Source organism: Platalea leucorodia (assembly GCF_965183815.1).
Source record: "Platalea leucorodia genome assembly, chromosome: Z".
NCBI lineage: Eukaryota > Metazoa > Chordata > Aves > Pelecaniformes > Threskiornithidae > Platalea > Platalea leucorodia.
In genome coordinates this window covers 28657695-28678788 of record NC_138858.1, presented here as the reverse complement: position 1 = coordinate 28678788, position 21094 = coordinate 28657695, and the positions used below count along the sequence as shown (strand labels likewise).

Below are 21094 nucleotides of genomic sequence, written 5' to 3'. Positions count from 1 at the left end.
CAGTCTAGGGGGAGCACAACCTGTCTGGCACAAGCTTCATCCTTGAGATGGCATGATTCATTACATCTGAGGAGTTGGTCTCTGAGAGAGACCTTGTGGGTAACTGTGAGTCCTTAACTGGACTTAAATGGAAAAATGCTGGATGTAAAAAATAAGACAGTTCCCATTGTCTTCTACATGGAGGTATCTAGCAGCTTTTGGGGGGACCAGTATATGTGAGAAGTCCCATTATGGTTAGTCAGTTGTATTCGATCCCTGGTGTTATATTCTGCTTTTTATTTTTATGTATCTGTTTACAAAACCAGAAAATCTTTGTCTCAGTGGTTTTTTTTATCACCTTTCAAAGCAGGAGCTTGATTATTAGCTTAGCTGGGTATGAAGCTAAAATAATGATTCAGGTTGAGAGAAACAAAATCTGGTAAAATCTGGCAAATCTGGTAAAGGTGGTATCTTCTCAATAGCAAATGACTGTTGATTTTTTTGATAAAATTTGAATTTAGTGGAATGTTGTTGGACTGCCACTTTTCTTACGTCATTATTATAAAACTGATGACCTCTTCAGGCTTTTTTTTTTTTCAATTGCCAGCAGTGCAGAAGATCGACCATTTATTTGGGATTCACATATTGCTATTGTAATCTATGTCATCTCAGAATTGTATCTCTGCAGCATGCAGGCATTTTGGAGTCTATGTTGAAAACATATGTTGGGGCAGGGTGCTGCAGATCACAAGTCTTGCTGGGGGGAAAAGGTTCTGGTGCCATATTGACTGTCTCTTGTTTTGATCTCGCAGAAAGGCCATACTTGACTCTATAAAGAATGAACTGACCTATGATAGTTATAAAGGTGTGAACAGCTCCGGCATTAGAGAAGGAGGCATCTTAGAAATATATTGCTCTTCCCTCCAAAACTGTATGTTGGCTAGTCAGGGCACAGTTAAACTTTGTATGAGAAGAGCAGGCTGAAAACTGGAATTTGCATGGAAAGTAAGATATAGTTTGGTCTCTGCTTCAATTATGTTTAGAGTTGGAGTCCACAGGGTTCATGTGCATATTTTAGAGGCTGGGAGTGGCATGCCATATCTGTTGCATTTATTAAAATGGCTAAAGTGAAGTGACTGCTGCTTGATAGTGTTTGAATTGAATTCTGAAAGCCTATAGCACAGCTTGCAACTAAGCACAAATGCAATTATTTGTCTTCAAAGATATAGCTCAAGTTTTCTGTTTCTAGCCTTTCCGAGACTCTGTGGTTCCTTCTAAAGAAAATGAAGATCATGTCCTGTTGGGCATAGGTAAGAAATAATTAATCATTTTGACTTCTCAAAAGCTATTGATGTATACTGTGATGCCAAATACACACAATGCAGTTTCTTTAAAAGAGATGAAGGTCATTGACATTGCAACATAGCTTGGCAAAAGATCAATCAGTTATATCTATGTCAGAGAGGGAACCTCTTTCAAAGCATCTCTAGTGTAGATAGGTGGTGTATCCAACAGTATTATGATACCCTAGGATTTTTCAGCAGTATATGAATTGTTGTAGGAACAACAGTCTTGAAAATAATTTCTGGTAGAGCTAACATATGTGACTGAAGATGAAATGAAGCATGTACAAATGTTTAGATGCTGCAGTGTTGTGAGGGTAGTAGGAGAATATAGCCAGTTGCAGAAGACAGTACATTCAGAGACTGAAATGCAAATGGGAAGGTGAGTATTTTCAAGTTTGGGGGAAGCTCCAGGAACAATGTGCAAACATGGGCTCATGCAAAGCACAGCAAGGTGGAAAAAGACAATGAGAAACTAAGCTCTGTCAGTGGAAGCTGCTGTGCCAGGCAGGGAGCGCCAGGCTAGCATCACTTGCCTGTGGTCCAGTGCTGAGCTCAGAAAGAGCAGCCCAGATGGTGGCATTCAGACAGCGTATATGCAAACTTTGGTGGCTGCAAAATGAAGAGTCACTCCATGTGTATGGAAAGGGAAGGGATATACATGCATGAATGGGGACAGAGACACAGTTGTAAAATAAGAAGCTGGCAGATTATTTTAATAATATCTCATTAAAATCATCATCTAGTTATCAATTTTTCTAGTCATTGTTATGCCAGATGCCTGTATTTCAACCATTTAATCATGTTTGTCTCACTCTCCCATCCAAGGAATATGGGAGCTGCGTAAGGGAATGGGGAGCAGTAGCAAAAATATTAGCATTCACAGTGATCCTGACTTTAGTGCTTTTGAGCGTAGGACAGTGTAGCAGTCCTTGCCTTGCACAAAGATGCAATGCACATACGTGAGATGTTAGTGCCGGTATGATCAAATCTGTTTTGTCAAGCAAGACCAAAGTATTGGACTGTATCTCAGTGTAGGAGGGTGTGGAGCCATTGGGGAGTGATTATGGTTTGCTAATCTGAAGCCACATCTGCTCCAGTCTCTGGTCCAGTTATACCATCTGGAGGGAATATAAGGTAGCTTAAAAGCTGACAAAGGGGAAGTTCTCCACCCTGAAATTATAGATACTTCTTTTTCTTACCCCTGAAATGCCTTTTCCTTCTAAGGCATCATTTGCACAGCACTGCTTGTGACAGCTGGAACAGCAGCCAGGCCCTCTGGCTTCAGACCAGCTCAGTCTGCTATCTGATGCTTGGATGGCCAGCTGCAGCAGATCCTGAGTCCTCTGCAGGGAACAAGCAAGTGACTTTGGCCATGGTTCATACTGTTACTTAGGAGTGGTAGAGTGTAGATTCTTAGAGGAGTCTTTGGGTAAAAAAGAAATGGTGAATCTGCATACAACTTGGAACAAGATTTAGGTGCTTAAAATTTGACTTACATATATTTTCTTAGGGATCTTACGTATGTATAAAGTAAAATTACAAATATAGATATGAATGTATAGATACACATATATCTGCACATATACACATGTATATAAATACCTTTTGTCCTAAGCACAGGCTCAGCTTATATTAGACTAAGAAAAATTCCCTGTTGTACCTCTTATCTGAAAAAGAACCAACCTTATGTCTCTTCCCTAAATTCTAATTACTTTGTAGTGCATTTAAGGTGTTGACTTGTTTGTGGAGAAGCTGCAGTGGCATTGGTTCTGCTTGTTTTAGAAGTAAGTCACTGTAACTGAGAATTTAGTTGCCCTGTGTAAGGACTGGAGCAGGGGCTTGCTGCCAGCTGCACCGTGGGCTTCTCTTACCTATCTCCCAGTTGTGTACTCAAGTTGGCTGAAACGCTCATAATGTAGACATCCGATGGGATTTTGCCATTGACCTCAGCAGGGCCTGGAGGGCTTCCAATCAGCACCGTGTGTGAGATGTGATGGGGCTGAAGTGCAGGCTGGGGAGTGAGTGGGCTATCAGGTGTGCAATAAAAGGTGGAACTGGGGAGGGACGAAGAAGGATGGAAGTAGAGTTTGGTGACAACCAGAAATTTATAAGTTGACTTAAGCTGGTTTTATTGGTTTATTTGAATGTAAAAATCAATACATGTTCTAACCTGACTCATATAACCATATTGCTAAATATCCTAGTTTTATGACCCTGGATTGTTTTAAACTACTTTTTAAAAAATTGTTTGCTTGGCAGTGTTGTTAAATGGCGATGTTTTTGGCAGGAAAAGCACACAGTGGGGGATAAGGAGAGAAATGGAAATGGTTGTCAGTGGGGGAGAGGAAGAGGGAAAACAGCTAAGGAGGGGTTGAGTGAAGAAGAATGAATAGAATGAGCAAACTCTGGAATCTCACTAGGAAGTTGGATGCGTAAATCAAAGAGGACTTCTAAGAGTAAGAATGTGAGTGCTCTTTGAATGGGTACAAATTCCCCCACTTCTTCTCAGTTCTTTTTCCACATGATTCTTGCTTTTAGAAACCTTTACCAAAAATCAGTCTCATCTTGGAATTGGGTTGGAAGGGACCGTTAAAGAAGTGATGGCTCCTGGAAGGGCTCTGCTGTTCCTGCTCTCTGTTTTCTTCCCCAGCCTGCCCTTTCAAGCATATTGACTGTTCTGGCTCTTTCCCCACACCCAAAAAAGTTTTGGGAGTATCTTTGCAGGGGTGCTCGCAGTAGTTGGTAGGATGCTAAAAGGGTACCAACTCTCCTTGCTCCCTGTCTTTATCTTTGGGTTGGGACCTGGCTGCCTTAGGCACCATTTGAGTCTTGTAGTTAACTTCTGAGAATTGTAGTTCAATTTTTTGCGCAAGAGGCTTCTCTTCCTCCAAGATCGCTGGAGAGCCCCTGGGGTCCCACCCCTGCGAGTGTCAGGGTGGGGATGGGCCAATAAGAAGCCATGTGAACTATAGACAATGGTTTTGGGGTTTGCCATATTCAAGAATTGAAGGAATAGGAGTAAACTGTGGGGCACAACAGGATACTAGACCAGGCTGTACAGGGGGGGTTGTATGGAGACTCCTGAGTTCAGTGCTAGTCACACCTGCCAATCTTCTTCCTCCTCTCTCTGTCTCCCCTGGAAATTATTAAAGATCTGTTTTGTGTTTACAAGGGGGGGAGGATGGACTTTTTTTTTTTTTCATTGAAAGAAACGCACTGGAAAGATTGAGAGACTAAAACAATATCCAGCTGGGGAGAGTGAATGAAAGAAACAAAATAGAAAGCAACAAAAAAAAAGATTTTTTTTTTTTTTTTTCCCCTTTCAATATTAAGCATATGTATTATTGCCAAGCATTGTCATCCTCAGAGTCAGCAACCCTGTACATTTTGGGAGAGACTCTAGGAGGTGACAGCTCAATGCTGTTACTGTTGGGCATGTGACAGTGTTAGCTGGGCATGTGTTTTTAAACATGTATAATTCCTTCCTGTTTCGCATAGCTGGTTTGGAAAGAGGATGTTCACAAGGCCATTTATAAAGCTGCAAAAGTTTCTTTTTTCCAAAAAGAAAAATCTAACCCCTAGTTTTTCTTCCAAGAAAATACAGCTTTTTTTTTTTCCCCCTGTAAACTTCAGGAAGGCAGGATGATGTTAATTTTTCAAAATATTTTCTCTGCTCTCCTAGTTACATTGCCAATGACCTAGTGGTGTCTGTCTAATCTATTCTGTTTGCTCTGCCTGCGGTGAAAAAGTTCTGCAAGCCATGTTTTGCACTTTGAGAGATAAAAATACTGATGCCAAATTTTTGGCAGTTCGCTGTATGTGACCAGGCAGCTACAAAACATTTTTCTTAGAGTCTGCCCTTTGATTTTCATGGTTCCACAAAAATCCCAGTTTAACCACTGATCAGTTTAAGGAACAGAACATAATGATCATCTCTGTGTAAACCAGTAGGGCTGTACTGTAATCTGCAGAAAAATCTGGTTTCAATGTCATTGTTTTGTTCTTTTTTAATTAGATTACCTTACTGTGGTTGGTAAGACTTAAAAAGGTGGGGTTTTTTAAGATAGAAAAAAGCAGGGTCCTGCTGTCTGAAGTCCCACCTTCGCACAGTTTTTGTTAGGTCTGTAAAATGATTAGTTTTTCTACTTATTGCAGTCACATCTTTCGCTCCTTTTGTAGTGTTCATTTGCTTTTGGTTTTTGGTGGACAGAATGTTTGCATTTGGAAGTGTTTTGAGTCAAGTGTGCCTGTTTTGACATTGGAACTACAGGAAATAATTTTATGGTTATTTGATAGATAAAAGTGAAAGTTACCTGTTAAGTGTTGCCTATTTGAGACAGTTACAAGAGTCCTGTGATTAAGGCTATGCAGATCTTTTCTGTTTGTGGTCATTTTTATCTTTTCCTGTCAGCTTTCAATCCTATCTTTCCCTTATGTATGCTTTGAGAGAGGCTGAGTGATCCAGCCGTAGCATCTCAGTCCAGGAGCTGCAGACTTTTGGTTTAATTTCTCACCTTAACAGATTTACAGTAGGACCTTGGGCATGTCACTTATCTTTTCCCTGTGTCTCAGTTTTTCACCTGAAACAAGGAAGATGATAGAGAGTGAGATGAGAAAGAGGCACTGCATGGATGATTGGAGATGTGCAAATACTCAGACTGGTTGTGCCGAAGAAGTTCTGGAAGGTCAGTTTGTGGTAAAGGAGGCTTTTTTGAAAACTCATTTTTAGTCGAAAGGTAGGTGGTCTGAAAATTGCAGAGAAAAATAATAGCTGAAGAAAACTGCAGAGTTATTGCTGCAGCTGATGACTGCGGCAATTGCCCTCTGCCCTTTTTTGCTGCAGCTTTCAGAGATCTTTATGTTGCTGCTTCTACTTTTGCAAAACCTTTGCATGGTTTCTTGCACCTTGCAGAACTTGGGGTTGATCTGTCCAAGTCCTGCCAGAAACAGCCCTTAAAAAACATTGAAACGGTAAAACATTCCCATTTGTTTGGAATGTCTATAAACAACTAAATATTGAAGACTGCAGAATAGTTGAGAGCTACAGAAGATGTGGGAAGTAAAATCTTTCTGGGATGTAAGCCTGAACTGAGCTTAATTAAAAAGCCTTGGAGAAATCTGGAAGAAGCAGCATTAGGCACTAAAACAAGCTTGTTCTTGTTTCTTAGAGTTTCCTCCATTCTTAATTTTCTGAGACATTATAATTCAAGTTAACCTCAAAAGGAAGACAGAAAGAAAAATGAACAAGTTACAAACATGTGCTGTCTGGCTTCCCAGAATTTGTCCTCCTCCTCTGCTTAAAATCCACAACAAATTTTCTCAACAAAATAATCCTTCAAAAAGAGGCTCTTTTTTTCCTGATGTTTAAATAAGCTCTTTTGCCTGTCTTCTGCCCAGTCTCATTTCATGCTAACATAAATAAACAATCTGGAATATATCTAATGTCAAGTTACTCTTTAAATGTGAAATATAATCCAGAAATACATTGTGAAGAAAACAGTTGTAGTCTTGAAAGTGCACACATGAACACATTTCTCATCTTTCTTCCTCCTTGAGAGGCAGCCCTTCCCTTGAAGTCTTCCCTGAAACATGGAAAATTGGATTTTTAACGAGATGGGTCTTTGGTGAACTTTTTGGCGGCGCAGGCTGCCAGCGTAAGTGTAGACTGAACAACCAAGTCATTGGCGAAACTTCAGTAGGAGCGAGGTCCAAGTCAAACTTGGGTTTGCTTTCATGTGGGGCCATGTGTGCTCTCCGTGTTGCTGGGGCTCGCACAGGCCTCCCTGGAGCTGAAACCAGGAAGAGATTTTTATTGACTCTAGCCCTTAGTTCTCAAGCTTTTGCAAATAAACTCGAGGGAGCTTTTCATCAGGGCACGGGACAAAAAGCAACGAGCTTTCCATCCACATTTGTACTGCATATCCCAGGGAGTCTTTTGATGTGAATAGATACTGGACAAGGAGAGCATTTAGGCAAATTATCCCTTTATGTACTTTGATGGAAGTGCTTAGTGGTTGTTTCAAGAGTCAGGGCATACCGACCCCGCTGTCACTTGAAAGTAGTATTAATGAGCTTGTTATCCTCAACTGAGCTTATCCTAAACGACATCAGGTGAATGGTGAAGTAAAACAAGGGAAAAAAATATAAATCTGCAATCAGCCATGAACGAGACATCAGAAAGGTCTGAGTTGGAGGAATGCTGAGAAATCCTGACAGCGGGACAGTGAACTGGACAGTACAAAGACTTTGGAACAAAGCCCGAGATAATGCAATGTGTGTGCCCACCAGCTCTTTGGAGCTACACAGAGTCAGGATTGGGCACAGGTCATGTTTTTGCCTCAGTTTTGTAAAAACTCTGAGCCCTTCTCCATCCCAATCTTGTGGGTGTTCTCCCAGGATCTTGCAGTACTGCTATAGTTTATGCAAAGCTGCTTCACTTAAATTTTTAAAGGTACATTCCTCCTTTATCAAAGAAACAAGGTTTAAGTACCACCACTTACAAACAGTTGCTTTTCAAAAGAGGTAAGTATTTCTAATAGCTCTTTGTTGGATAATGCATCATTCATTGAATATCACGAACATGATATTTTTCGCGTGATAGTGTTAGTCTCATTATAGGTGTTCTAGCTGTAGTTGTCACCCTGGTTTCAAGGAAAACATTAAAGGAACAGCCTTAAAAATTAATTTCATAATTCACATTGTAATTAGAAATATATCTGCAGGGGAATAGTAAGGAGTTAGGTATAAATTTAGATGGCACGGTCTCCTCTCAGTCTGGACAGTTTGCAGAAGCACTGTGATTCCATGTGCCCTGTCTGGGGTTGGCAAAAGGATATATCCATGTGGAAGTAAATGCAGTGGAACATAAAAATACTTGGACTGGCAGTCTAGTTTAAAGCAATCCAGAAAGCAGCACACACAAATTGATTCTGCTTCTCCTGCAGCCTGCCATGACTGTGGAGTGTTTCAGTAAACTCAGGGGTCTGCGTAGAACAGCGTTTTTGGAGACGGGTAGGGTGGCCTGCCACTCTCAGCAGGGTGTCTGTGAAGGCAGCAGCTGTTCTGTGTTCATTTCCAGGCTAGCATCCAAAAAACTACACAAATAAGTCAATGAAAATTGACGCAAATTTATGGCACTGTATTGTTATTTTGTATTTTCCATTGATATTTCTGGTATCTGGCTACACAGCATCTATAGTAGACACTTGTTACAGAAAGGAGGTCTCTAGTGTGGGTGGGTTTCGTCATCAGCTGTTGCGAGTGGAGAACACCTGCATGAGGGGAGGTGTGAGCGGGAGGTTTCGAGGCTGGGGGGGGTCAGGGCCTTTTCATCTCATGTCAGAATGTGCCTAGGTTTGATACCGGAATTCACCAAGGACAAGGCTTTTCTGGGAGAACAAAATCTGCTGCTTTAAACTGGTAGTGGGAGGAAAATGCGTTCCACGATGCTGAACGCTAGTGATATTTCACCTTATTGAAACCTGTGGCTTCATCAGGGTTGAAACAGTGGAAAGCAGGCATGTTTGCAATGGAAAATATGCAGTGCAAGACACTCCGTGTTCCTCCTTCCCTTGCCCTGCTCCCTGCCCTTCCCAGCCCTGTCCCCCCCTGTGGGTGACACGGGATGGGGAGCCTGCCACGGCGTGCTAGTGAAAGGGGTGGGATCCAGCAAATCCTGTCATATGTTGGGCAGCGACGATGGGCGGTGACTGCCTGCGTGGACCTTTTGGGATCCACTGCTGAACAGTTTAAATCCCAAACTGCTGTGTTACTTGTGAGAGGCCTCAACAGATCTCTGTTCACAAAATAAGGAAATAAACGGGCCAGTTCCCTAAACTGAATGCATGAATCACCCATCAAAAATCCGGCAGTAAGGAAGATCATAAAAACAAGTGGGGGAGGTCATCTGCCAAGATCTTAAGGATCTGGGCTTGGTTCTGTGGTTTTCAGTGGTTGGTTCATCAATGATTTGGGAAGGGGGGAAGGGGAGAATAGTGATGTGGCAAAGTTTTTCTGACTATTCCAGTATACACTTTCATAAGAAAGACCCAGGTCTTTGGTAGAGAAGAAAGGTGGTAAAAATAATGTGTGTGACAAGGCATCTTATGAGACCTGTGAGGCTGTTGCTGACAGCAGTCTGCACAGCCGTTGCGTCATTGTTGTGGGCAGGTGGGAAGAGTGTTAGAGTTGGAGGGTGCTTGGTGTGTGGGATCTGGTTGGTAGCGTTTTGCTTTTAGTTGCCTTTAATTCACATTTGCTGAGTTTTCAACATGATTGTTAAGTCTAATGTAGGCTAATGCAGCTATTTTGTCCAGGTACGTTGGCTGATCCTCTCTGTGGGAAGATGTGCTCTAATTAATAAAAACAATGGAGTGAAGAAGGTAGGAAAGCCACGTGTGCCTGTGAGTCACAGAGGCTGGTGGAGAAGATCACCTAGCCCTTTTTACACCATCTTTCCTTGTCAGAGCTTTCTCCGCAGTTTTGGGAAATGATTGCAGGCTCTGCTGGTCCTGGGGCAGAACCAAGGTGTGGGGGAATCAGCTTTATCCCTAATGTCAGGGGAGACTCTGCCGAGAGCAAACCAGGCAGGGCATTTTTGGCAGAGCCACTGTTCAGGCATTGTTCTCATCTCACCTGTGTCCAGCAGTGACGCTCTCCAGCTCTGTTTCTGGGGTTGGTAGCCCCGCTTTCCATCCTGTATACATACCTTCTCCCTCTGGGGAGGGGGCACTGGGCCCAGAGGGGTTGTCATCTTCTGGTCTGCCCAAGAGAGAGAGCTGCCAGCCCATGGTTTAGCAGTGCGTGGGGAGAGGGAGCCCACCCACTCGGCACCGCGGGGCTGTCCTCTGAGTGCGACAGGGAGGCGACAGTGCTGTTCCATGGAGACTGCAGATGCTGGTGACATTCCTCTGCTTCCTTCCGTCTTGCCACAAGCTGCGGGAATGGTCAGACAATAGACAATAGACTGTAATATCTCTGAAAAACATTTATATCATACAGATGTGTTTTGGCAAGCATTGGGTGAAAGAATTTAAGGCATTATTTTTCAAAAACATTAGCCTTAGGTAAGGCACACAAAAACCCCATTTGTTCTTTATCTTCACATCTATACCTTGGTATACATAATTGAAAACATTTTTTTGGTGGAAAGTAAGGTTAATATTTTCCAGCTAGAAAGCACCTTTTATCTCATAAGCTGCCAGCTGCATGCAAATGCCACCACCTTGGAAACAAAGAGTGGCAGGTGAAAAGTGGGTTGGATCATCCCACAAAAAGTGCAAGAATGGGATGAAAAATATTTTTAGCCAAAGACTGTAAGGCAAAGCCCTTCTTTGTGGCAAAAAGCAGCATGAGGTCTTTCACGTCTGCATAAAGGAGTTTTACAAACTAGAAAAACTTCATCTTTCACAAGGCCTGAACAGAGCAAATAACATGAGTGATATTCAATTAACCTTTCAGAAACAGGGGTGAAGGTTGATAATTTATCTGTGCTTTCAGACTGCCATTGACAAATTCCCATGCAAGATCCTATTCAGGGGAGAGTGCAATAAGGGGTTGAAAAGCCTAAGAACTTGGCCAAAAAATAGAGGATAAGCAGGAGGAGTAAATGATCAGGTTTTTATCACAGCAGAAGTTTAGTAGCTGGATTCTCCGAGCACTATGTAATAGGGCTGCTGTTGAAAAATTATTTAACAATCCTTAATTACTCATTTGTATTGGAAGGTTCTAAATGAATGCTGCTAGTTTCAGGGAGGGAACAGGCAATAACTGAGCAGTCAGTGAAAACATTTATGCATCGTACAGAGGTCATTCAGGAAAGTAAATGTCTCGGCATGTAAAATATTTTAATGCCATTAAATACATCGGCTGCAGTTCTGCATTGTGAGTGTTTTGTTTGGTTCCAGTTATCCCTCCCTGGACTAAACAGAAGTCCAGGAAGACCAATGGGAGTAAAAAAACCAGAATTATTCAATTTAGAGAAAAGATGCAGAAATGGAGATATCACCAGAAGTAAGCAAAATTTATGGTTTCACATAAAGTAAACCAAAGGAATAATTGCTAAAATTGAAAGGTGAGACATTTTAAAGCCAGCGTAAAACATACAACTCTCCCTAAATGTAAACTGCTGTTCACCCATGAAGCGCTGCCTCTTGTACATGTCTGAAATTAAGACTTTTATTCTGATTGGCGTTAAATACCTCTGATGAGCGAGAAAGCACACTAGGGTAGGGAAAATTGCTGCATAGAGGGGAAATCTTTTGTGTCGGAGCAGTTGGGAAGACATTTCCTAAGTGAACAAGTTATCCAACAAATATGCTTCATCCTTTCCTTTTCTTTCAAACTGAGGCCACGATGGGAGGCAGGCGAGTGCCCTGGATGGCATGCAGGTGGGAACGTGTGTGTCAATGCCTGCATTCCCGTATGCCCAGGGGATTTACCAGTGCAATTTGAACCTGACATTCCAGGGAGTGGAGATATTTTGAAGTGGATGCTTAAAGCATGGATTTATATCCTCTCTGTATTTTCAGTCATCCATTGTCTGTTGTAGTTCCCTGGGGCTGTTAATTATATATATAAATCAAACAAAGTCTATGGGAGTGTCTTAATATTTAAAGTGAAAGTCTAAGGCTTCCAGTATCTGAGGCGAATTCTTTTCAGGCCTAACAAAGCTGGCAGAACTTCAGTTAAAGGAAGGGCAGAACAATGATGTGTTTCAACTGTGTTTTGTGTAATTTGTGCACTTTGTGAAGAGCTTGTATAATAATTATTTTATCCCTGAAAACCTGATAGATATTTTTCTAATGGGTTTTGAATTAAATTTGCATTTGAATTGCATTATTTTCTTTCAACAAATACGTTGTTATCTCCAACTGAAATGTGGATTGAGGAATCACTTGAAACATAATACAGAAGTTGCGCTGCAGACCTCAGCAGCCTGAAAAATAATTGAAGTGAAGTAAGGAATGTTAACAAGCTCAAATGTCATCATCTTCCAAAAACTGACATTTAAGCTGATCCACATTCCCTCTCCTCCTTTATGTGGAGTACAAAAACACATACATTGTGGAGTAACTAAAAGAAATGTTTGGTGGAGTTGGTTAAGAAACAGTGGACATGTTATTTTTGTATTAGCTCTTGTATAGCCACATTTGAGCCTGTTTAAAAAAAATGTAGTTTGTGTAGTGTAAAGATGTTGGGGGAAGGGATAATGAGTTCCTACTGAATACTAATTGCCTACGAGTTGTTCAGGGAGACTGTATAAGAATGGAGGATTTGTTGTAAATTAGTCACTAGCTGTATTGTGCATTGCTGTGAGGTTAGACCAGAGCTGTAAAGGTGCCAGCTCTACAAAATCCTTATGATTCACTGTCTAACATGGTGACTGTGTGAAGGAGAAAATACTATTCAGACTAAATATTATTGCAAAGAGAGCTCCTCTAATGACAGTGTAATCTTTCTTTATAACACTTAAGCTTTAAGCTCATTTGAGCTAGAAAGATGGGAGCGACAGATTTTCAGTGGGGTATCACTGCTTTTCCAGCTGCAACATCCCAAGGTCTGCAAAATTGTAAACGTTGAGAGGAGGAGTATTGCTCTGCAGTAATATAGGGTCCAGCAGATTGATTAGTGCTCTTAGTTTACTGTTAATCTTTGGCTTCTTTAATCCCAGCATTTTGCCTGTCCTTAATTTGAGAGTGCTTGTAAACCCCACTTTTAACATGGAAACAAAGCTTTGAAAAAGCTTGAAATAGTTTGTTTACTTTTGAGACATATTTTCTCATTCCTTACTTGGCTCCTATTGTTTTCATTTACATCAAAATGGAAAGGTGAGTTAATGATTCACTGGCACACAGTGACCTTTCAAATAGCTCTGGACCACGATGCAACAGCTCCACTCGAAGCTCTCATACTTTAACCTCCTTGCTTCTGCCTTAATATTTGCAGCCTGATCTGTCTACATGCCTGGACGCCTGAAGAGAGCAAACATTTACAGCTTCTCCCTCCCCTGTGTTTAGTGGGCAATTTGATCCTTCTTTGTCCATTCCTTTATTTTACATCACTCTTAGACTTGACTTGCTCTTGAGAACAACAAAGTGCAACTTTGGGAATCTGCTCTCTATTTATTTAGCACAAAAATGGACTCAGACTCTGATTCACCTTTTAATTACTCTTGGCCTTCCTTACCTAAAATGAGGATTCGAAGAAGGGCATCCAAACCAGGTAGAAAAAGCTGTCTTCTTTTAAATGACTCTTGCTTAATAGCTCTGCCTCCTTTTCATTGTCTGGTTGTGTGCAGGGAGCTATAAACAGCTTGCATGAGGTAGATTTTCTTTCCAGCGAAAGTCTGCCTTACCGTTAGTTATGTAGATAGCTCACTTTTGTAGATAACAGTGTTGAAATTTGTTAAGTAAGAAGAAAGTGTTTTCTCCAAATTATGTACTGTTCTTTAAAATTGTTTTTATTTCTTTACTCTCTTAGGGCTTTTTTTTCCTTCTGGTTGCATGTGTAGCTCTCACTGAGAAGCTCTGACACCCTGGGAGCTGCACGGCACGACAGCAGCTGCAGAAAGCTCTGCTGGTTACAGTTGTTTTTATTTAGGGAGAATTTGGTAATTCAAATATGCCTCAACGGCTAACAGGAATTTTTTTAAAATTATGTACAAAAATCTTACCAGAATGAAGAAGGAAATCTTTTGCTTTCTGTAAAAGAAAGAAGGATCAGTTACTCTCTTTGGTGGCAGGGTCAGTTACTATCTTTCCACAGTTAGACATTGTCCTCCTTTGTGGAGAAGTCTTTGGGAGGTAAGCATTATAAATGTTGTCAGTATGATAAAGGGGGTTTTAAGGAGGTTGAAAGGCACTGACCAGCAAGTTTATGTTAGGAAGAATTATCATTGAAAGCTTTAATGAGGAAAGATAAATTTTTACTACATTTAAAAGCAAAGAAATGAAGAGAAAGAATGGCAAAAAATGTAATTTGTGCTTCCTTCCATAAAATTGCTTTTTTGTGTTTCAGAAAGGGAAAAAACAAACAAGAGAAGTAAGATCCATCAGTGTCATTAAAGTCAATGAGCCAGGAGAATCATGTTTACACAGACTGAGACTTTGACCTAGTTTTAGAGTGAAAAATGTGTACAGAATGCACATTTTATCTTCCAGAACACTTTCTGAATTTTTTACTTTTAATCGTGGGGAAATCCAGTATTTCCCAAGCGCATAGGAGTTTCTGCAATGTGTATGGATGCGCATGCAATTTGCAAAGAAGATGAAATGGGTTGCAAGTTGTATGGTGTGTGTTCTTTCCGTCTCTCATGAGGACTCGTTTTATCTGTAAATATTGTAGCTGCGCACCCATCCTCCATGGCACTTTTGTTGTCATTTATTTTACCTTTAGACAGCTTTTTTTTTTCTTTTTTTTTTTTAACACTTCACCTGTTGTAAAGCACTGTATACGGATCTGGTGTTTGCATGTTATAGTATTGCATCTCGTTTCCCATCCCTGTTAATAGTATACATATATATATATATATACACACTATATATTAATAGTGTACCAACACATCTGGCTTGTATGCACAACTGACCATATATGTGGGGTTGTTAGAACAAGAAGGTGCTCTTGGGTGCATGTGCATGTTTCAGTGGTGAAGTCCAAGGGTTCACTTGTGCTTGAGGAATTGAAATCCTGGCAGCGCATGGGGTGGGAGAAGTGTCTCTGCAAGGTGACAGCAGGCTCGTGATCTATGTTTTTTTCTGGTAGTATCCAAACATGGCCAGTTGATCGTGGCACGCGGGTGTGGGGCATGTGCCTCGCAGCTGCATTTCCCTCATGCAGGCATTCAGGTCTCAGTGAACAAGAGACCCGTGGTGCCCGATGGGAAGCTGTGTGGGATTCTTCCTCCCCACCCTGAGAGTCACGAAGTCGTCGTTGTTTACCTGCGTTGGCTGCTCCAGCTGATCTGGGCAATGAAATGCCAGCCTCCTCCCTACACCTCCAAACCAGCAGGCTGTTGGTTTCCTGATCTGGGGTTGCTCCCCCTGGGAGGCAGGGGAGCTGTGCAGGCCTCCGGCAGGAAGGTCCAAAGCGGAAAGTCTCACACAGTGCTTTGCACCATACGTATCAGTGTTTTCAGATTTTAAGTTCCCTGCGTGCCCCAAGGTCAGCTTTTGCCCCTGCTCGGGCACCTCTGAGACTGGGTGATGGTGCCCCTGCCCTCCCCTTGAGCTCCTGGGGGCCAACAGAGCCAGGTGCAGCCTGCGCACCTTTGGGGCCATGCATTGAAGACTCCCTCCCTCCCTCTGGGGCTGTGTGTACATGGCATAATTAAAGGTTAATTACGCTCAACAGAGAATGTGAACATGACTGTGTCTTAGTGATTGGGCTGGAGAGGGGGGTCTAAGTTTTGTTCCTTGCTGCAAGACCCCTAATGGTATTTATTTTGTTATTTATTGTGAAATGGCCATAAGGCAGGTTTCTTCTCCCCTTCCCTTGCCCTGCAGAGTCCTACCTATTCAGAGGCAGTGACTCTCAGAGCCTTTCTGGAGGCTTTAACAACCCTCAGGGGTGCTGAGAATATCTGTCTCTGACAAGTCTGTCCCACTGTGCTGGGAGGCGGGAGTTATGTGCTGAGCCCACTTGGGCAGAGGTGGGAATTGAAACCGAGCATCCCGTATCTAGGGAAAGTATTTTATCTGTTGTGCTGTTGTATACAATGAGACACCAACTTGTATCTGTTTGTATATTCATTTGTATAGCAGGTAAGGTGCCTGCTTCAAGGGGAGAGGTCTGGGGTGTGAATCCCATTTTGGAAAGGGACGCTTTCTCACATCCCACATCCCATGACAAAGATCAAAGTCAATGATTGACAGGTGCCTTTATCCTCAGTGTTTCCTGGTGGCTACTTTAGAACCACATCTTGACATGATGGTATGATTTCTAACATCCAGATGCCTGATCCTGTCCACGCAGTATATAGGAAATACAGTGCTTTGGTTTCTACTCCATAGATTTAGAACAGTTAAATATTCATCTTTATGACAACAGCACTTCAAAACCTACCTTGCTTTACCCTCCATATAATGCTATTCTTATGTACTTGCTTAATTTTGCTGTCATGAATAGTTGCGCTGTCTGAATGAAGCACTAAGACACTAGAATTAGGGACGCAGATCCCCCATTGAAACTGGTTGTATGGTCCACACCTACAGACATGTATGTCACTTTGGTTGGCCCCTCACCAAGAACGTTTGGACTTCTTTCTCCAAATTCAGATCACCACTTCTGGATTTACAGCAGTATTTCTGTAGTCCTGCATGACCCATGCGCTTAGCTGTCTTCATGTTGTGGCTTAACCTCAGCTGGCAACTAAGCACCACCCAGCTGCTCACTCACTCCCCCCTGGTGGGATGGGGGAGAGACTCGGAAGTGTAAAAGTGAGAAAACTCGTGGGTTGAGATAAGGACAGTTTAATAGGTAAAGCAAAAGCTGTGCATACTTCCTTCTTCTTCCCCCAGCTTCATATGCCAAGCATGACATCATATGGTGTGGAATATCCCTTTAGCCAGTTGGGCTCAGCTGTCCTGGCTGTGTCCCCTCCCAACTTCTTGTGCACCCCCAGCCTGCTCACTGGTGGGGTGGGGTGAGAAGCAGAACAGGCCTTGACTCTCTGTAAGCACTGCTCAGCAATAACAAAAAACATCCCTATATTACTAACGCTGTTTCCAGCACAAATCCAAAGCATAGCCCCATACTAGCTACTATGAAGAAAATTAGTTCTATCCCAGCCAAAAACAGCACGCTGCATTTTTCGCTGACTTCATAGCTGTGTTACTTCCAGTTATGCATTAACCCCTGCTCAGATTGCTGGGGGTAAATGTGATGAGCTGTCTGAAAACTATTCATTGTGTCTAGAGAAGGGAATTTGTAATTTCTTTCCTGGCTCTTGGCTTGGTCACGCTGATGTATTTCACTTCTCTTTTGCTGTGTGCTCACTCATAGAACAATACGAGTTTTGATTTTTGTGGAGAAGCAGTGTTATGTTCTTGCCATTTTCCGAAACAGGTCATTCAAGGCTATACGTTTTCTTATGCCAACATAAAGCATGTTTTGAATTATTGCTATGATGATCATGTGGGTTTTTTTGAAGTTAAAGTATTTTTATAAGCTTTTGTGCCTGGTAAAATGTGCAGCCTTTGCTGTATAACTTTGATAACAACATGGCAGAAGATGTAGAGAACTTGTGCCTAGTTATTCATTGTTCAAGGTCTTTTCTTTTATCCATGTTTGGAGATTATCCTTCCCAGCACTGTGGCTTTTGTTCATGTACATCTAAATAACACATACATATTTGTTGGCTGTTTACCAGGCAGATGGCAGAGAGCCACAGGCTCTGCTAAAGGAGACATGCCTTTATTTTCTTCTTTTTCTGTGGCCGTGGCACAGTATAGAGCCAGAGAGCATTCAGCTCTGGCAGGAAGATCAGCTTGATGAGGTGTGCTTGCTGGGTTGTTTCAGTACCAGAGCAACTCAGCTGTGTCATATTAGGGTCATTTTTGCCTTTGTAAGCATCATGAAGTCCATTACCAACACCTTTCAGAGCTAAAACTCTTTGGGACACGTTCACTCTCACAAGAAGTGCCAGTTTGCCCTGGCAGTCTTACCTGTCTTTCCATAAGCTGTGCTGAGGTTTTGCATCTGCAATGAGAGTAAACATTTTCAATGGGTAGGGGAGAGTTTTGAGACATTTTGTTTGAAAATGCATTTTGTTGATAATCCTCATCTTTCAGGCAAGGACAGCCTTGATGCATATTACTACTGGTACCCAGTGCAGCGAGCTATTACCTGCTGCCATGTTAACCTGGAGGAAGGTCTGCTGATGGTCCCTGTAAGACTGAGATGACTTGTAGCCCAGCAAGGCAGGCTGGAGGCAATTAGCAGGGCTGTAGGAATGCAGTACGTGATGTGGACATTTGTGATGGTTTTGTCACTTTTTAAACTATGTGGGTCTGTCCACTGGAAATAAGTTACTAGCACAGTCAATGTGTAATTAATAATGCTCTCCCCTGCATTCAGCAAAGTCTTGAAATACTTCTCTTGTTACAGAGTTAGTTTGATGGAGTTGTCCCTTCACACATGTTTGAAACTGGGGAGCAGAGTGGGAGTAGGGAGGTACAGTGGGGTCATATTGCAACACGAAGCCCAAAATAACCTGCTACCTTTTGTCTGTTCATTTAAAACCCTAATGAATATTTATTTAGACATCTCACCTTTAAGAACAGACTGACTGGAGCATCGCCAGAAGAACATGTGGTGTTTTGCAGTGATAACCAATAAAGATTTACAAATGGAAAGTACCACAGATAACGTATTCTGATATATCTTGTATTTGCAGCAGCTTTCTTCAGAATTTCTTACTTAGGTTATTACTCTCTTACAGAATTTTAAAATAATGTAAAATGTGGTATTAGAAGTTGCTATATAAATAAAAATGTAAAGTAATAGGGGTATTTTGTTGTTTCTGGCCTGGGATGTATAATTCATAGCTCAGTCCATTAACTGTTTGTAGAGACCTCAGCAGTGGGGACTGTTGCTGAAGTCAAGAACCCGTCTCCATAGGCTCAGGTTTATGCCATGATCGAGGAATCCCTAAGGCCTGCGCTGGTTTTCAGGGGTGTGTATTGAACCTCCACAGCATAGCACTGGAGCTGAATACCGCCCTTGCCAGTTGTACCCAGTGGGTTAATATACAAGAGGGAGCCCGTGCTGGGGAAGGTGATAAGCATACAAGAAGCAATGGAGAGCCTGACATTTTTTTTTTTTCCTGGTTGTTGGTTCAAGACCAGCCCTTGGAAAGCTTTACTTACCACAAGAAAGTACTGCCAGTTTTACCAAATCACATTTCCATATGACTTTAGCTGCCAAAGTCTGATGAACTGCTGTAGAAAACAATGCTTTTATAGTAGTTATAAACAAAGGCTTTGGCAGACATAGGGAAACAGTTTGTAGCTTTAGCAGTTCTCAAGATGGCCGTCACTAAAATCATGTTAAAATTCTTGCAGGAGGGAGAGCAAAATGAGAAGTGTAAGGATATTTTAATGGTATGAGATCCCACAAGGCCTGCCAGGACTGGAAACCAAATAATTCATAGTGTGCCATTTCTGAATGGGAATTTCCAGTTTTCTCTAGAGCTTACAGTTCTTGGGATTTATGAGGTAGCATCTTAAAGTTAAATAAAAACTGTGGTGTGGCATTGCAGTTTTGGCAGTGGTCTGGGACTTCTTTTTTTCCCAAAGGAAGAAATGCCCTAGACCTTGACAAGTGTAGTTTCTAATCCAGTGCCATTTCTTCTTTATGACTTTTCTTGCAATCTGATGGCCATAGGCATCTTGAGCAACCTGATCTAGTGAAAGATGTCCCTGCCCACAGCACGGGGGTTGGACTGGGTGATCTTTAAAGTTCCCTTCCAACCCAAACCATGCTATATGATTCTGTGATCTTTCAAAAGCAGTTACATTGCTTTAGGAATATAATCTAGGGAAAGTCTTTAGTGGTACCTTTTCCTTTCCACCTTGCAGAAGATAAATTTCTGATGCAGACTAAGAAGGATTTTTTGCATAATATTCAATAACAGACAAACTGGAATTAAGTTTATTGAGAGTTTTGATTTTGGATATTTTGCTGGGTACGATACTTTCTCTATCCCATCATTCTTATGCTAGTCTGTCTCAGTTCACTTCCAATGGCAATGCTTGACTTACAGCATCTTAAAATAAGGAAAATTACATTACAACAGTGATATTTTTTTAGCCTGTTTTCACACAGTCTAGAACAAGACTAGGTTCCACTTTGTCAAATTTTCCTCCTTTTACAATCAGAAGATAATATGAGGCCTTGAATACCAGCTCAAATCCTGGATTGGTGCATGCTCTTCATACTTATAAGGCACTTTAAGAGAACTGGGCCTGCAGGACAGACTGATAGTGTTTCTGTGGCACTTGGTTAGGTTTTCTGCTGCTCAAAGCTGTGAAATAAAGAGTCAGCCCATGCAGCTTTTTATAGTATTTGCAGTCATGAACACACTACTGAAAACTAAACTCTGAACTTCTGTTAATGATTTCTGGTGAAACTGATCATTTCTTATTTAGTACCAAAAGCAGATCAGATGCAGTCTTCATCCCAAACATCTTGTTCATGGGTCAAATCTTGATTGATTTTGATTGCTGTCACCCTGTAAAGGCACTATCAGTGGTATATTATTTATAGCCCTCTTACAATTTTGTTGCTGTCTTTTGTTTTAAGAACAGTAATCTGCTTTATTGGTTTAAGATTAGTGTTTATGTGGCTCCTAATAGGTAGAGTGCTTTAGGAGAGTCATTTGGCTGCAATTGAACAGTACTCCGCTCATATAATATATCAGATGTCAGGTATTTAATGTGTAGGCCAGAATCATGCATATTTCAGCCTAGCCCATAAATCTTGTCCTATATACTTCTGCAACCACAGATCTCTACAGTGTTCTAGCTTAGGTGGAAAATAGAAGGTTTTGCTAACCAAGATACAGTAACAATTAAGTTATATAAATGATTTTGTGGTACCTTTTGGAATCTTGTCAACTGTAGTCTTCTTGGAACACATAGCAAGTGTTAGACAATTACAAAATGGGCAGATTTTTAAGTGGCCACACAAATATCACTCAAATTGTAATCCTAAGATTTGATGTTTAATGTTTAACTTTGCCATTTTTATGACAGTAGATATACATGAGAAGA

General features: G+C 41.5%; 1 protein-coding gene across 1 annotated transcript in view; it reads left to right on the top strand.

Annotated features, from left to right (window-relative positions):
• The window catches only part of ARHGEF28 (Rho guanine nucleotide exchange factor 28), an 83593-nt gene that overhangs the window by 7903 nt on the left and 54596 nt on the right, over positions 1 to 21094 (top strand). The window contains exon 5 of the mRNA XM_082337036.1: positions 1229 to 1289. Within this exon, the coding sequence (XP_082193162.1) occupies positions 1229 to 1289 (61 nt within the window). The remainder of the gene's footprint in view (positions 1 to 1228; positions 1290 to 21094) is intronic.